Source organism: Lonchura striata, chromosome 2, assembly GCF_050655825.1.
Source record: "Lonchura striata isolate lonStrDom1 chromosome 2, ASM5065582v1, whole genome shotgun sequence".
NCBI classification, from domain to species: domain Eukaryota; kingdom Metazoa; phylum Chordata; class Aves; order Passeriformes; family Estrildidae; genus Lonchura; species Lonchura striata.
The window spans coordinates 10,861,982-10,877,236 of NC_140704.1; the positions used below are offsets into that span (position 1 = coordinate 10,861,982).

A 15,255-nucleotide genomic window follows, 5' to 3' on the forward strand; every position below is an offset into this window, starting at 1 on the left:
ATAGCATTTGATATTTTTTTTACTGATTAGTGTTGGTCATTCCTGGCTTAAAAAGAGTAACTTCTGTCTAAATCACTAATGTTTTGGGGCTGTAAAATCTCTTTTAGCTCATTAGCACTGTTTGTATTGTGATATTTGGTGGATGAAAGTGTGTGTTACCTATAACCTATTTTCTCCAAGTTCAGCCCAGAAAAGCAGCGTGTTCTTCTCTCCCTGGGAAAATTGCAGCATACCTTCATTTTCAGTTATAACCACATTTAGACATTGTGCTGCTGTTTTAAATTGGGGTAATGAAATCTTGACAAGTGGTTTGGACAAACACAACACAAGCAATAACAGAAGCTTTAATAAAATGAAAGGATTTCCAGGGAATACCTTCATTTCTTCCATCCTCCAATTTAATTCTTTTTGAGAATAATCAGACCATAACATAAGACTAAATTCAAGAGATGAAGTTCAGCTAGAGAGGAAATAATACCCATAAAATGTTTTCAAAGGTTGTTCATTTGTTTGAAATGAGTTCTGTGAGTCAGATTGATATGCCTTAAATACTTTATAAGCAAAAATATGTTGCACTTGAAGTACAATTTCACCTGGGGATATCAGGGCATTTTACAGGAAAGGGGAAGAAAAACTGATGTTATTGCCTGTTGCTAAGAGCAGATGGCTGAGTCTTTCAAGGCAACTCCTCCAGACCTGATTCCAGAGGGGATGAATTTGGGATGTCCATCCATGACCTGGTGAATGCACCCGATAGACACATCTGCCTTCCATGTCCTCCTCCCCACTGTGAGCTCTCACTGCAGCTTGGACCCGTGATAAGGGAAAAGTACAAAGGTTTTGTGGTGTGTTTTAGGGCATTTGGCTGGAGAATCAGAGGTGTTGTGCCAAAACAACAACTGGCTTATTAAGGAAATCTCAGTCAGAGTGAGCTCCAGTTCAGATGATCAAAGTAAGCTCCATGCAGGTAGGTCCAGAGAAACTCCAGATATCCCCCTTCCTACACTGGGGCACGGTGAGTGAATGGCAACTGCTGTGCACCACCAGAGCCACACTGCTGTCAGGCCTCTGCTCTGAAGGCATGTGCTCCTCACCTGGTATCTGGTCATAGTAACCCTGGTGAGAGCCACAGGGGCATGTCTGTGTCACATTTATTCAGCAGAGGGGGTATGTGTGTGACACCACAAAAACCTCCGAAGATGCAGGGATAACAACTTGGCCCATAGAGAACAAGTACAGAGGAAAAAAATCCACCTTTCTCCTGCTGCTGGGAAACCTTGAGCATCAGTGGCACATAAGGGAGTGATGGCTGGGGAGGGACTGGGGGCATTGTGCACCACTTTTTAATGTGGGAAGGAGTTGAGGATTATTCCATACTTCCTTCTGGCCCCTGGCCCACAGGGTGCTGACAGCTCTGCTTGGCTGACATGGCCAGTTTTGAGTCAGGCCCCAGTGAAGGACGTTGCACTCCCAGTGAGAGGTGGATCCCTTTGCTGGATGTCTGTGTACCCCACAGTTTCTTCTGGGCACGTAACTTTAGGCAGAGGCTTAACAAAAGTCAGTCAGGGATGATGAGACTGAGCTTCATTAGTACCTTTTGTGTTTCATTGGACAGTGGGGCAATTAACACAGGGCTCATTACACAAGGATTTTGATCATTTTCTCTGCTTATTCATCATAGTATTTCCTCTGAGAAAAGCAGAGACTGTGATTAAGTGCAGGAATAATTCATGTAGTTTCTTCTTTGAGATTTCGATCACTTTTTTGGGGTCTAATTGTTTTACAGCCTTCATTCCTGAGGTACTTATGGCAGATCTGCATAAAGCCCTGCACATAAACTTCAGCTTCTGTCTGAGGTTATCTTCTGCTTCCAGCACAGACCAGTAGCTCCACTTGGAGAAATCTCAAAGCTACAGCCTCAAGGTCAAGCAAGGTCTAATAAAAGATTATGAGAACCACAAAACAAATCAAAGTAAGCCCAAGGGGATACCTGATTTTGTCCTGATCCTTAAGATTCATTATAAAAACATTATAGGATGTCTTTATTAGGCTAAGAACCTTCCAATTACCCCACTGTTTGCTATTGACAACAGAATATGGATTCCCTTAGAGAAGTGTGTAGGAAGAGGACAAGCAGGCAGTGATGCCTCTCAGCTATACTGCCCCAGTCTCCAGCATCAGGATCTTCCTGAGATGTTTACAATGTCTTTATATTTCATAGCTTTAGATGGAACTCCTACACTAATTTGTTCAATACATGCGTCATGAGAGGAGTAATCCACAGTTCCTTTTGAGGCCAGAAGAGGGATATGTAATATTCAATTTTACATGGAAAACTATAATGTTCTGCCCACAGTCCCAGCCCCCAGCCTGCAGGCTGGGAGATGTGGGGCCCATTTCCATCCCTGTTACTGGGTGGGATTGCTGTGGATCACTGCCCTGTCTGTCCTGGGGCTGCTGTTTGCCTTTGTCCCCATCTCCCTCTCCCATCAGTTTCCACAAGCTTGACTGCAAAACCTCACTCTTCAGAAGCTAGACCTACTCTGCTGGGAATTTTGGACATGGAGACATATTTTGCCTTTGTCCAAAATGTGCCTAAGGAATACTCTAAATGCAACAAAGAAGGAGACACCCAGAAGAGAAAAGGACATTAGATAACTTTAATTTTTGGGCAACTACCTCCCCTGGGCCTCTCTTTCCTGTGCCTATAAAATCCTCTCACTGTGATGTCAATGGATGCTGTTGCAAACCCTCTGCCAATTGTCATACATCACACAGGGCTGTGACTCTGCAAAGGGTGGTTTTGAACATTTGAAGAGGGAAATTGCATAGGAAAGTTGTAAATACTTTTCTGTTGGAAAGCTGGCTTTTAAGATATAGGTACTCTGTAGGATTTTAAAATCTGAGGAAATGCAAAGACTTTTATTTCTGAGTGGCAGGATAATATCAGAGACAAAATATGGTGTTCATTAAAATATGGGGAAGGAAACTTTGAGAGCAGTTTTCAACAGCTTTGACCAAAAATCAGTCTTGGATTCCTAAGTCACTTAATCTTTACCTCTATTTCAAAGTATTGACAGCAGTTATTGTGTAGCTGAAGGTCTGCACTGAAGAGATATGGGTCATTCCTGCTGAAATCCATGCAATTATTGAAGTTTTCAAACATTCAGAATAAATTAAATGAATAACTGCTGAATATTCACACACAGAATCCTTTATTTTTTAGGAAACTGGAAATGCATTTTGTCCACTTTTTAATGAGTATGTTAACAAATCAGGTTTCCCATTATTTTATTAACATGGGCACTAATATATTCTGCCTACAAAGCTGATGCAAAGAAGAATGCTGAGCCCAGTCAGTTCAGCACTGGAAGAAGGAAAGATTTAATTTCCTTTTCCTGCTCAGCACCAAGCTGATACAAAGGCCTCTCAGTGAGAAAAATAATTGTGCTTTGGGCTTGGCATATGGAGGCAGAGGGTGTAGAGTGTGCAAACATCCCAGCTGGTGGGAGATGTTAATGCCTGGAGCTTTCCAGCCTTATCCCTGCTGAGAGGAGACACCACCCTGCCCGCAGAGCTTTGCTTCAGCACCCTCCTGCACCTGGCTTGGGCTGGCGAGCAGAACCACAGAAACACCACCAAGCCACTCACTGGGATGGCTGCTCTGGGCTCAGCAGGGAGGGACCAGCACTGCCTCTGGGGTGGCACCATCTCCTCAGCCCCACAGCAACAGGAGTAGCTCCCAAGGGACAACCAAGACCCAACTGCATGTTCAACAGCCCAAGAAAGGTCCTAAAATGATGCCCTCTGCTCTAGGGCAGATCTCGGAGCCTGTGAGCTCTGCCCTGGACCTGTGTGTGTGGTGTGGATGCTTCTGGGAGTATTCAGATTCTGATGAGCTAGCAGTTTCTTATTTGAAAAATATTTGTTTCAGTAAGTGTTTCCTGGCTGGTGCTGCTGGAATATTTTTTTCTGTGCTAGCAGTATCATATTGCTGGGAGGGAAAGCTCATTCCACCTAATTGTACTAGGCGTGTGGTGATGGAGATGGGAACCTAATTATCTTCATCAAATTGATTTCATTTTGGTTACCACATGGCTATTAGAGGAATGACAATAAATTTTGGTCTCTTTGATCAGGACTGGAGTTTAACCAACATTTCTAAAGTCATTAATGTGTTATGCCTCCCCCAGGCTAATGATTTGATTACCATGTAAATGTACTGAAGCCAAACACTTCAGCTATACATTATGGATGATGGATAGAAAGTTTTGAGAAAATACATGTTGTACTAAATACACTGGAAACACAGAGGATGTCATATAGCTACTGGCAGGCAGGGAGAGACAGAGAATTGTAGAATCACAGAAGATCCCAAGCTGGAATGGTCCCTTAAGGATCATGAGTCCAGCTCCCTGCTTCTTGCAGGGCTACCTAAAATTAAATCACATGAGTAAGAGCATCATCCAAAATATTGATGAAAACCTGCACAGGTGCCTCTGTAACTTATCTCTTATGACTAAATCCTTGCACTGAAGGGCTGTTGATCCCTCTGTGAGATCAGAGCAAGCTGTCTCAGCCCCTCAGACCCACAGTGGTCCTGTTGGCAGCTGTAGGAGCAAAGTACAACCAGAAACTTTATTTTAGATCAGTCCTGAGCCTAGAAGTGTTGAGGAACCATGGAGAGTCAAGTCCAGCTCCCACCACCTTGGATGCTTCCCCATGGCTTGCCTGTGTGATGGGGACTGAAGTGCTGAGCTGCCTCAGGACAGGAACTGGAATGTGTCTGTCTTAGCTTTGGTTCTCATCTACCTCCATATACAGTTATATAATGCCAACAAACTCCATGGGATTTAATCTTTGTGAGGTTTTAGTCTTTCTTTCTTTTTCTGATATGCCAAAAAATATGGGTTATATCATGATATGTTAATATTTGTGCCTATTATATGTGTATGCATGCATATGTTGATAATGCAGGTGTTATTAATGTGCTGTAGCTATCACATAACATAACACAATATGGAAAATTAATAGATCTTACAGTTAAATGTTCCATAATGTATTTTAATATGTTATATCTTAAACCCTTTATGGCTTGCTGGTATCTTTTTTTTTTCTTTCCGAGGTCAATTTGTATTGAAAGGAAGTACTTTAGTGCTTTAGCTCAGGAAACTGAGGCCAGCAGTTCAAATGATCCAATGTGTTCTTGCCACCAGGCTGAGTCAGATGATGTTGTGTTCCTCATGGGCTTTTGTCTAAAAATGCTGCAAAACCAGGATTCCTCAGCCTTCCCAGGCAATTGATTCCTCAGGGCAGTTAAAGAAATGATGGTACCTGAGCTGATCCAGAGCAGTGCACACCATCTGTAGCTCACCAGGGCAGAGCCTTTCTCCTCACCAGGTTCCACTGGTGGTTCAGGAAGGCTTATGGAGGAGGAAGGTGTTTGCCCAAAGGGTGCATGGCCTGTCAGAGGCACTTCTCACCTGCAGGACTTTGCTGTGGCCACCTTGGCACTCTGTGCCTCAGTTTCCCATCAGGAAGGGACCAGCATCTGTACTGTTCACTACTCTGGTAAGGACATTGAATGCACTACAGCTAAAAGGGGTCTGTTTGGAACTAAAAACGTGAGTAATTCCAGTGTTATTTGTAAGTGCTTTTCAGTTATGTGTGTTCATAGGGAGGTTTGGGTGGATGGTCTGAGTGTAGACAGAAGGGGCAAGGGGACCTGTGTTGGCAGTGTCACCATCACTGCACAGAGTGGTCCCTTTGCCTGCCTTCCTTCCTTCCTTTCAGCTCACTCCACCATGTTGTCTACTCTGATAGCATATCCCAGGATGAAAGAGAGACAAAAGGGTACCAGGTGTTCAGCAGGATCAACTTTCCTGCTCTGCATCACTGGGCACTGGCCTGGACTCCAGTGTCAGAGATTTGGGGGCAAATACATTCTTCAGAGGCACTCCTGGCTTAAATGGAAGTAAAATTACTGCTGAAACATCAGGACATACACTCTTGTACCCCCTTTTCTGGGACAGGAGTCCCTGGCCAGCTGACAGGTCACTGAGCACCAATGTCCTAGTTCAGCACATAGAATGGAGTACTTCAGGAAAGTATAAAAATATAGGGATATAAATATGCACATATAAACTTATATTCTTGCCAAAGCTATCAGCCCATGGGCAGCAGAAGCTCCTTGGAGACAATGAGGGCTTTTCCCTTTGGAAAGCAAACCAAAGGGCAGCCCTGGCAGGCTGGAGGCAGCTGGTTTGTCAGCTCACTTTTCCTGGGCAGCTCCTGCCGTTTCCCAGCTCAGGCTGCTGCTGCCAATGCTTGGGGAGAAGGATGCGAATGACTGAAGGGCTCTAGTCTGTTAATTTATATTAATGAATATAAATTAATGCAGTTTTCTTTTCTCTAGCTTGCAGATATTAAAGGCCACTGTGGCTCAGAAGCATGATCTGTCTTGTCACACGTTAGTCCCCTCTGGTGGAGGCTCCCATGGGGGGGTAAGGAGCTGGCATGCAGGGCTGGGTGAAGGCAAAGGACCCTGCACAGCTCTGCAGCTGCTGCAGCTGTGAGACAAAGCACCTCTGCAGCAGCCCAAGTAATTTCCACACCCAGCACCTCTGCAGCAACCTGTGTCTGTGTGGCTTAGGACCCCTCCAGCAGTAAAAATGTCAGGTTAGGGGGTGGAAAGTATCAAACTATGCAGCCAGTAATAAGAGTAACAGCTGAACTCTTGCAAACCTCCCTGAAAAAGATGCAGAGAAGTGCTGTGTTTAAGGTGTATTTTTAGCTTGCTTTACTGTTTCTCCATGTGTTGTTCTACATTTATCTATATTAGCAGCAGGCACTTGGCAGTGCTAGCAAGGGAACACAAAAGTGCCTGACCTCAGTGACACCACAGCTCTGAAAACAGTAGATTTGGGACATCATCGTGCATCTTTCTGCCAGGTAAATTTGTAATGAGAGTTGGCAAGGAGAAAGACTCAGCAGTGAAAAACTGAGTATGTTTATAGAAAATTAAGTTGCTTTTATGGACCTGGTCCTGGGACAGAACTGCACTGTTGTGATGGGGGGGAACCACTCTAATTTTCCTTTCTATCTTCCTAGGAAAGTTTTGTCTAATCTTACCTGCAGTGTCTGAATAGAGCTTTTTTCCCATGAAACTGTGGGAAGAATGACAAGGGAGGGGAGAAATTAGCAGCAGGACTATAATATGGCACTCCCTGGCCAATCCCATAACCACTAAAATGCTTCACCAGTTTAATGTCATTTCACAGGGTAATCTTCAGGGCAGCCTTGTCTGGAGACACTCACAGGCTGATTCGGTGCCCAGTGGTGCAAATCATTGAGTTGCTCTGTGAAAGCACAAGGAGAGGGAGTGATGAAATATTTTCATGTACCTTTATCCTGTGACCTTAACCCCCAATTCCCTTCATAAACTGAATACTACTCAGTTGCAGTACTCTACGTCCTTTGAAATCCTTTGCATTTAGCTGGCAGATGAACAATCCATAGTGTAGTGAGCCAAAATAGTTTTTTCTTGCATTTCACTGACATTTTTTGGGATAGAGTTATCTCCATATCCCTCCTTGAGTGAAAAAGGGGTTATTTTCAGAATTATTCAGTCTTCGCTTTTGCCACAGTTCACCAAGAAAGACCAGCAGGTGACAAGACAAATAGATGTACAATTTAGCTACTTCTGATCTCTGCCTCACCCCTTAAGTAACTGCAAAAGAAGATAAAAGAATATTTTAGGAAAGCTGCACACAGAAAACAGAGCAGAACGTGTACAGCAAATGTTCTAAATAATGAGAAAGGTTCTTCAAACGTATTTTCCCTCGTTAGAGGGTCAAAGAGGTACTGTGTCAGATAAAAAAAAAATCTGGGAGATGCTGAGCCACCACAAGGAAGCTCTAATGCAAAGGCTCAGATAGCAGTGATGTATGATTTTGGTTTTCCAGTGTGCACAGAAGTGTCAGGGCTAGGAACGAAGATTTGTCACAAAAAAAGATTCACATTGCCTTAATATTCTTAGCTCTCAGGCTGAAACATGAATTTGGTGTTAACTTACCTTTTGTTGCCAGTAAGGACCCTTTCAATGTTTTCAATGGCAGCAAAGTTATGTTAAGAATAAAGTCCTTCAGCAAACCTCTAAATAGGTGCAGTATATGTTAATTTAGTCAGGCACTAAAACTTATGGCTGGAACAACTTTTTTCCAGAGTTTGAAAATATTCACTATAACACTAAAAATAGGTTGTTTTAGTATTGCATATACATATACATACATACATACATACATACATACATATATATATATATATATATATATATGTACTGTATCCTGTTCTTAAAGCCTGGTAGCATTAATACTCAAAAGACATCTTTCTGTGACAGGGAATAGTCACTGGTTTTTACAATGGAGAAACAGAAAGTCCTGTGGCTTGCAGACACTTTGACTGGAGTCACCTGGAGACCCTGAGGAGAAAAGTTCTCCACATCTCTTTGACACAGTTTTAAGTGGCACAAATCATCTTGGAGACACTTTTCTCTGTGCAGGGAATTTAGGAAATGGATTCAAGCTAAACACCTATCCTCTAGTTGGATGAAGTGGTTAAGGTGAAAATGATCCTGGAACAGAGGAGGTTTTTACTGGGGTGTGAACTTGTTACCTGGAGGGAAAGTGCTCCCTCCTCTGGGGGTCTTCACTTGTTCATCTCTTCCTCTCTTCTGAGGGTAAAATCTAGACAAGAGCTTAAGTCTGCTCTGTTCCCAGGTGAGCATCCCCAAAACAGCTATGTTATCAATTCTTTATAGTTCTCTCTCATGCCAAAAGGTTATTAAATTATATTAACAAATAATGTAGCATTTTTGTATATTATGAAATTATATAAACATGAGACACATCCTCTGCACACAGCTGGCTCATTTTCTGGGATTACAATTCTTGGCTGTCCCTTTTGCCAACAGCCTGAGGGGTTTATCAGTTGATAATCTCCCACTGAAACCTAAGATTTAGGAGCAAATCCCACCGTTCTATGTCATGGTCAGGATTTTACTAGTTTGTGGTGTGAAAGGAATGCTGTTATTCCTGAAAAGACTTCCCTTTACCATTGAGACATGAACAAGCCATTTGCTTTAGAAAAAAAACAATTCACTTTAGAACCCACAGTAGAAATGTGTTGTCTTACAGATCTAGAGTTAGCACTCTTAAGTGAGTATAACCCCCTGAATTTACTTGTTAAAATAAAATGAAATAAAAGCAATAACTAGCAAACAGTGTGCCATGGAAGGGAGGGCTGGGTGTAGCTGGGAAGGAAGGGAACTGCACCTACAGCTCTTCCTTCAGGGTATGTCAAACCAAGCCTGTGCTAACACCTGAGCTGGGCTTTGAGGTTCTAAGAGATGGAGGGCATCAGTCAGTCTGTCAGAAGAGTCAAACCTGACAGCATCTACCATTCTTCACACAGCTATTTCTCTTTGCAGGAGGTACTTTTTGGTAACATTGTGTGTAAAGGAAGAAGCTGTTGCCTCTTGGCTTGGATCATTTAATGGCATTATAGGCTGTAAAGGCACCTGTTCAGGGCCAGAGGAGAATGAACAGGACCTTCTCCTTTCTGTGGCAGAACAAGACTTTAATGGTCTGGTGGAAGTAATTGTGTATTGCAAAGGAAGTTGATAAAATAGAACATAAACTTCTCTAATAGAGGATTTAATTACCAGGAAAGCCAGGTTGAATAAAGCATTTGAGCAGAACTTTTTCATTGCTGTAAAGGCAATAATTATTAATCCCCCTTTTCCAAGCCATAAAAGAGTGCTTGGCTTCCCCCTCTGGGTGGAGCACCTCACAATGGGATGGTGTTACTTTACCAGGCCTGCAGTGAGTCAGTCAATGGTCCATTAACAAACCATTACCTCTTCGAGCAAACCATTGTTCTTGGAAGAGATAACAAACCTGCCCAACCTCCAACAGATGGCAAATAGAATACAAGCTTATCTTACAAACCAGGACAGTCATTTATTCAGGAGGCTTGGAGTAGTAAGAAACCTTACGTCTCTATGTCTGCATTTGTTAGTATGTATTTGGGTTGTTTGATTTTTCTTTTTTTATTTTCCTTTTTTTTTTCACCCAAGCAGACTGTCACTACCCTTTAAAAAAATCTCAGACTTTACTCAGATTTCCAGCTATCTACATGATTAAGCTGAAACCAGCCAAACTAATCAGGTCTTAGGGCTGGGCAATAGGCACAATGGTAATGAATCACAAAGCTTTAAAAGATCTTAGATAGCTGTTTCATTCAACACACGAGAATGGCTATCAAGGTCTAACTGCAGCAAAAAAACTTATTTATTTTGTTTCAGATGCAGGTACTTCTGTGAAGCCCTCTATTAGTCAATATATCAGCTTGTTCATGTTTTATTCTGCTTTTTTTCCAATATACAGTTGAAAAAGAAATAACTGTGCCTGGGGATGCTGGGGTGTATACTGTAAAGTTTTCAATGAAGTTCAGGTGGTTACCTTTTAAAGTTAGTGGGATTAAACATGGAATCCATCCCTACAGTTTGCCCTCATGCCTGCTCTGTAGTTTGTGTCACAGTGTGTGCCATGGTCAGGCAGTAGCAGCTGCAGCTCAAGGCAAAAGTCCACCATGGCTGTGATGGATTTGGGTCAGCTCACAGTGACTTTTTTCCACACAAGCAACTTCACCTTGCCAATGCTTTCTTCTCCCTGCCTCTCTTTATCCTGCCCCAATACCTAATGACATAGATCTGAGGAAATGAAACTGCAGCAAAAAAGCTATGGACAGCACCTGCTGGGGAAGGAAACCCATGGGATGGTCTGTGAGAGTCTAGCACTGACTTCTTCAACAGGAACAAGCAAAGACCAGTGGGGCCAGTGAGCTCGTGGGGCTCCCTGTGAGCTGTCAGGCTCAATTGCATCTTGGAACCTCATCTTCAGAGAGACATGGACAGGGAAATCTCTTTTTCAAAAATTTTTGCTGTTGGTGTATTCGTATTTTCACAGTGGCTGCTGAAAAGCTTTGGATGCTTTGGTGACACCAGTGATCTCTATAAGGACTGGCAAAGGGAAATCATCTCCAGGTTAAACATTTGTGGGCATGGTGTTGTTTGGGCTCAGTGTGAATTTAGTCTGCTGTGGCTGAATACTGATTGTTCAAAGCAAGAACGACCCAAAGCCACTCCATCAGTGAAGCAGGAATCTGCAGAGATGCTGCGACCTTTTGTTCATCACTTGAGTTTTCTTAACAGCTTTGTGCAGCAAGTCCCATGCAGTGTGGGTTTGAAAAAAAATGTATTAAATTTTATTGAGAAAGATCTTTGAGAGTAATCTGGAAGGATCACATTAGAGATGTATCCAGTTCACTCTTCTTCAGGTAAATACTGTGTCCTTTTATGGCTTCATCTACATGAGCAGGCACATCCCTCTCTCAACACAAGTGTGTGGTTCCCACAATGCATCACATCCAAACTGAACAAGAAGATATCTGTAGCTCTACAGTAGGTGTGTGTGTAAAAAATACATACTAGCATTCTGGAGCACATTCCAATTGATTGCTAAGTCATAGTGAAAAATGGTCAATAAACAGTGAAAGAACAATTTTACTTGGCATTTTATTCACTTAACAGAAACATTCACTTATCAGGTATCACTGAAGTGCAATTTACAGAACTTAGCAGCAAATTCACATATGTAAATTCAGATTTATTTTCTTTTGTCATCTTTTTTGTTTCTTTTTTTTTTTTACAAATATTACAAATGTACATCCATTAGTACAGTATTGCCATTCACTCATGCATGTTATGTACAGAATCTTCACTAAAGAATTACTACTGAGCAATTTTTCCTTTGCTTCAGGAAATGCTGTGTGTCAGTCATGTGTGCTTCTGGGATGATGTCCCATCACACTGTTGTTGCACGTAATGAGAAGAAGTAGATATTTAAGGTCATATTCAACTCTAGTGCCAGCAGGTGCAACTCCACTGAGATCAGCTGATGCCCACTTGCAGCAGGGACTCAGTTTGGTCCCCACTACTAAACTCATTTTGGCAGCTGAATCCAGGGTTGCATTTATGTATTTCCTGCAACAAAGGACCATTTCATCCTGCCACGCTTTTTTCTATGTCCTTAAAAATAACCAGGCACGGTGCTTTGTTGTCACAGTAGCTGCAACACCAGCCTGGTGGAACTATAATGCATCAGTTGGGTTGAAATCATGCCATGGCTGGAGGAGGATGGGTGAGGGCAGGGAGATGTAAGGAAGAGCCATTGAGGTCTCATGTGTGCTAGACAAGGACTAACTCAGAGAGGAAAAGCAGAAGACATGCTTCCCCCTGCTCTGTGGATCTCTGCATGAGAAACCTTGTCTTCCTCTCTGGCTGCCCTATGGTTTCTCTTCCTCGGTGGGAGCAGCCAGAGCCCCAGAGGCCACCACTGCCAATGTCCCTTGCAGCCTCTGCCACACCTCCAGCCACGGGCTGGCCCCTGCCCACTGCCCCTCGGGCACATCTGCTGCCCAACCACCCTGGAGGTCTGCAGCACAGCTGTGTTAGAGGACAGGACCATGTGCAGGTACCTGGAAGCTCCAGAAGGTGCCAAAAGTATTCAAATGTTAATCAGAAGAGCTGTCAAAGTGGTCAAAGTATTGACAAAGTGGTTACCACAAAGTGTTTCCATTATTGAAAAGACTCAGTTTTTGGTTGCCTTTTTTTTTTTTTTTTTTTTTTTTAAGCTATTTCTACTCTAAGGATATTTTTTAAAATATTTTTGGTAGTTAATATGGAATGTATTATTTTGTTGAAAAGGTTTCCAGAAGGGGAGAGCTTTGTTTTACCTAATTTAAAAATTCTAGTTTATCACAATTGTTTTTATACAAGACACTATAGATACATCTTGTAGTTTATAATCTAAAAATAAAATCTCATCAAAATACTGTAGCTATTCTATTGTGGGCATCAATAAACAATGTATTTACTGTATATGGCTCTCCAAACATGATAAACCCTATACAAAGAGCATCTATCTTTATTGATAGGAACAGTTTCCCGTGTAAAGGAAATTACATGGAAAAATATGAGCCTTGTGTTGTTTGAAAAGTAACTCAGCTTGACAGGTCTGAGAAAATACCAAGACAATTATCACAAATCAGTAGCAGCATGTTATATACAGATTTAAAGACAATCACAGGAATAAAAAGAAAACAGTAGTTATATACCCGCAAATCCTGTCATCTAAAAACCCAGGAACTTAGAGAAGTGTACAGGGCGTTTGAAGGTTGGTTTTGCAGTGGGACTACCAAAGCTCAGTTCTCCCATGACTGTATCTTGTGCATTCTGATGAGGTTTGGGATGGTTCAAAGATGAGATTGTATCAGACCCAGCCCAGTTATGAAGAAAATATTTAAATGTTGGGTGATCCTCGTCTCCTAAGTGAAAAACCCATCTGCTTTTCAAGCTGCAGATGAGCATGAAGAGTAATAATAACTTGGCATTTACACAGAGCTAGAGTCTGAAAGCTCATGCATTAAGTAATACCCAAACCTGTGGTTGCCTCTGCTGTGCTTGTGTCAATTGGACTGTGTGGAGAGGTAAAACTTGCTGCAAGAGTGACAAAATCTGTCTTACACTGTTGCATATGACCAGAGCATTTTGATCCTGCCAAGTTCCTTAGATGTGAAGCAGTTATTATTATCCCCATTCAACAGGTGGAGAAACTGAGGCAGAGAACAGCCAAGCAACAAATGTGCTCTCTTGTTTGGTGATGTCCTACTTGTGGGTACCCAACCTGGTGATTGTTCAGATGCATGGAGCATCCTGAGCTCACACCCACTTAATTCAGAGCTCTGGGTCGTCAGGAGAGATCTGAGGCTCTGGCTCCTGCTGCAGCTGAGCCAGGAGCGTGGTCACACTGCTCCTCACTGGCAGCCCCTGCAGAACTTGCACCCCTGCAGGCAGCACAGGGGTGAATCGCCCCCTTGACAAGGATCTGCATCCTGGCTGGTGTCTGAAAGGCATGTGAGATTAACTGGGCCAGACAAGTAAAATTTGCAGCATGCAAATTGTGACTAGAGTTGAAGATTTGTTGTGAAGTGGTTTGTCCATGGTGTCAGAGGGAATAAGCGTAAAAACCAAGGGCATCCTGATGCTAGCTTTGTGCTCAGAGCCAGCAGTGGGAAAATCAGTTTAAAAATGCTGCATTTCTTTGAGGTCCAAATTTTTTGTCACAGATTTAGGCAGTTTACAGGATGATTTTTGCATAGAGGTTAGGAACCTTTTTTTGTGGATGATTATGGATGCTCTGAGACCTGCTGTCATGCTGTGTGCCTGGGGTACTTACATCTCTGCTCACTATTTTCCATTATTCAGTGATGACTTTTGCACTGATTGTGTGAGAGAAAACAAAAGTCTATTTTGGATCAGGCAGATGGCCCACTAACACCTCAAATCAGGAATAACCAACAGCAATAAACAATAAAAAGCAGAATCTTGGTGGGGGTGGCATTATAATTTGGGCAGGTACATTCTTGGGAAGGGGTCATGAAAAAGCGGTTTTCTAAAGTTGAGTTCAGTGCATCAGACACATTTCTACTTATGTATTTCCAATACAGGATTAAAAGCAAATATTCCCATGGAGGTTGCTATTAAATCTCAAACTGCTTCAATTGTCTCCGCTCATACGTCCTGCCTCGCCTTCTCTCCAGGTGGTTTGATCCAGTCGTGTAGAAAAGGTGTGGAGGGATTTACACAGTTAGTAGGAACTGATCTTGCTCTGGGGGTTTCTTCACCCAGGTGCCCAGGCCAGCTCTCTGAAATGCTTTAAACAGCTGCTGCTTAACAGACTGGTACGTCTGAGCCACCAGCTTTGCCTCGCTGTACACTGATGGCATCTCTCCATGGCTTGGTACTCGTGTGCTCAGCTGCAGAACAAAAATCAGGGAAGGGAAAATAAAACAACAAAAACCCAACCTATGAGCCAAAAGAAACAGGAGGCTTCAGTAGCTGTATAATCTTCCTGTCTACGTTTCATAAGCAGTCACTGTGCTTTGTGTGTTTACTTTTGGTTTAACAACCAGAAAGCCAGGGAAGCAATAAATGCTGGTGACATAGGTTTGAGCCATTGTGAGCAGGAAAGGGGTGAACAGCTCTGCCTTGGAGTGGGCATAGGCAGTAGCAAGTGTTGGTCTTGGTGTGTTCTACAAAGGCAGGATGCTACTTCTCAGGTAAGATGATTTTTA

General features: G+C 42.7%; 1 protein-coding gene across 2 annotated transcripts in view; it reads right to left on the reverse strand.

Moving 5' to 3' along the window:
* Positions 1 to 11,705: 11,705 nt before the first annotated feature.
* ADARB2 (adenosine deaminase RNA specific B2 (inactive)) overlaps positions 11,706 to 15,255 on the reverse strand; it is a 305,010-nt gene continuing 301,460 nt past the window's right edge. For both annotated transcript variants that reach the window (XM_021528821.4, XM_085563656.1), the window contains exon 10: positions 11,706 to 14,937. In XM_021528821.4, the coding sequence (XP_021384496.2) occupies positions 14,761 to 14,937 (177 nt within the window). In that variant the 3' untranslated portion in view covers positions 11,706 to 14,760. The remainder of the gene's footprint in view (positions 14,938 to 15,255) is intronic.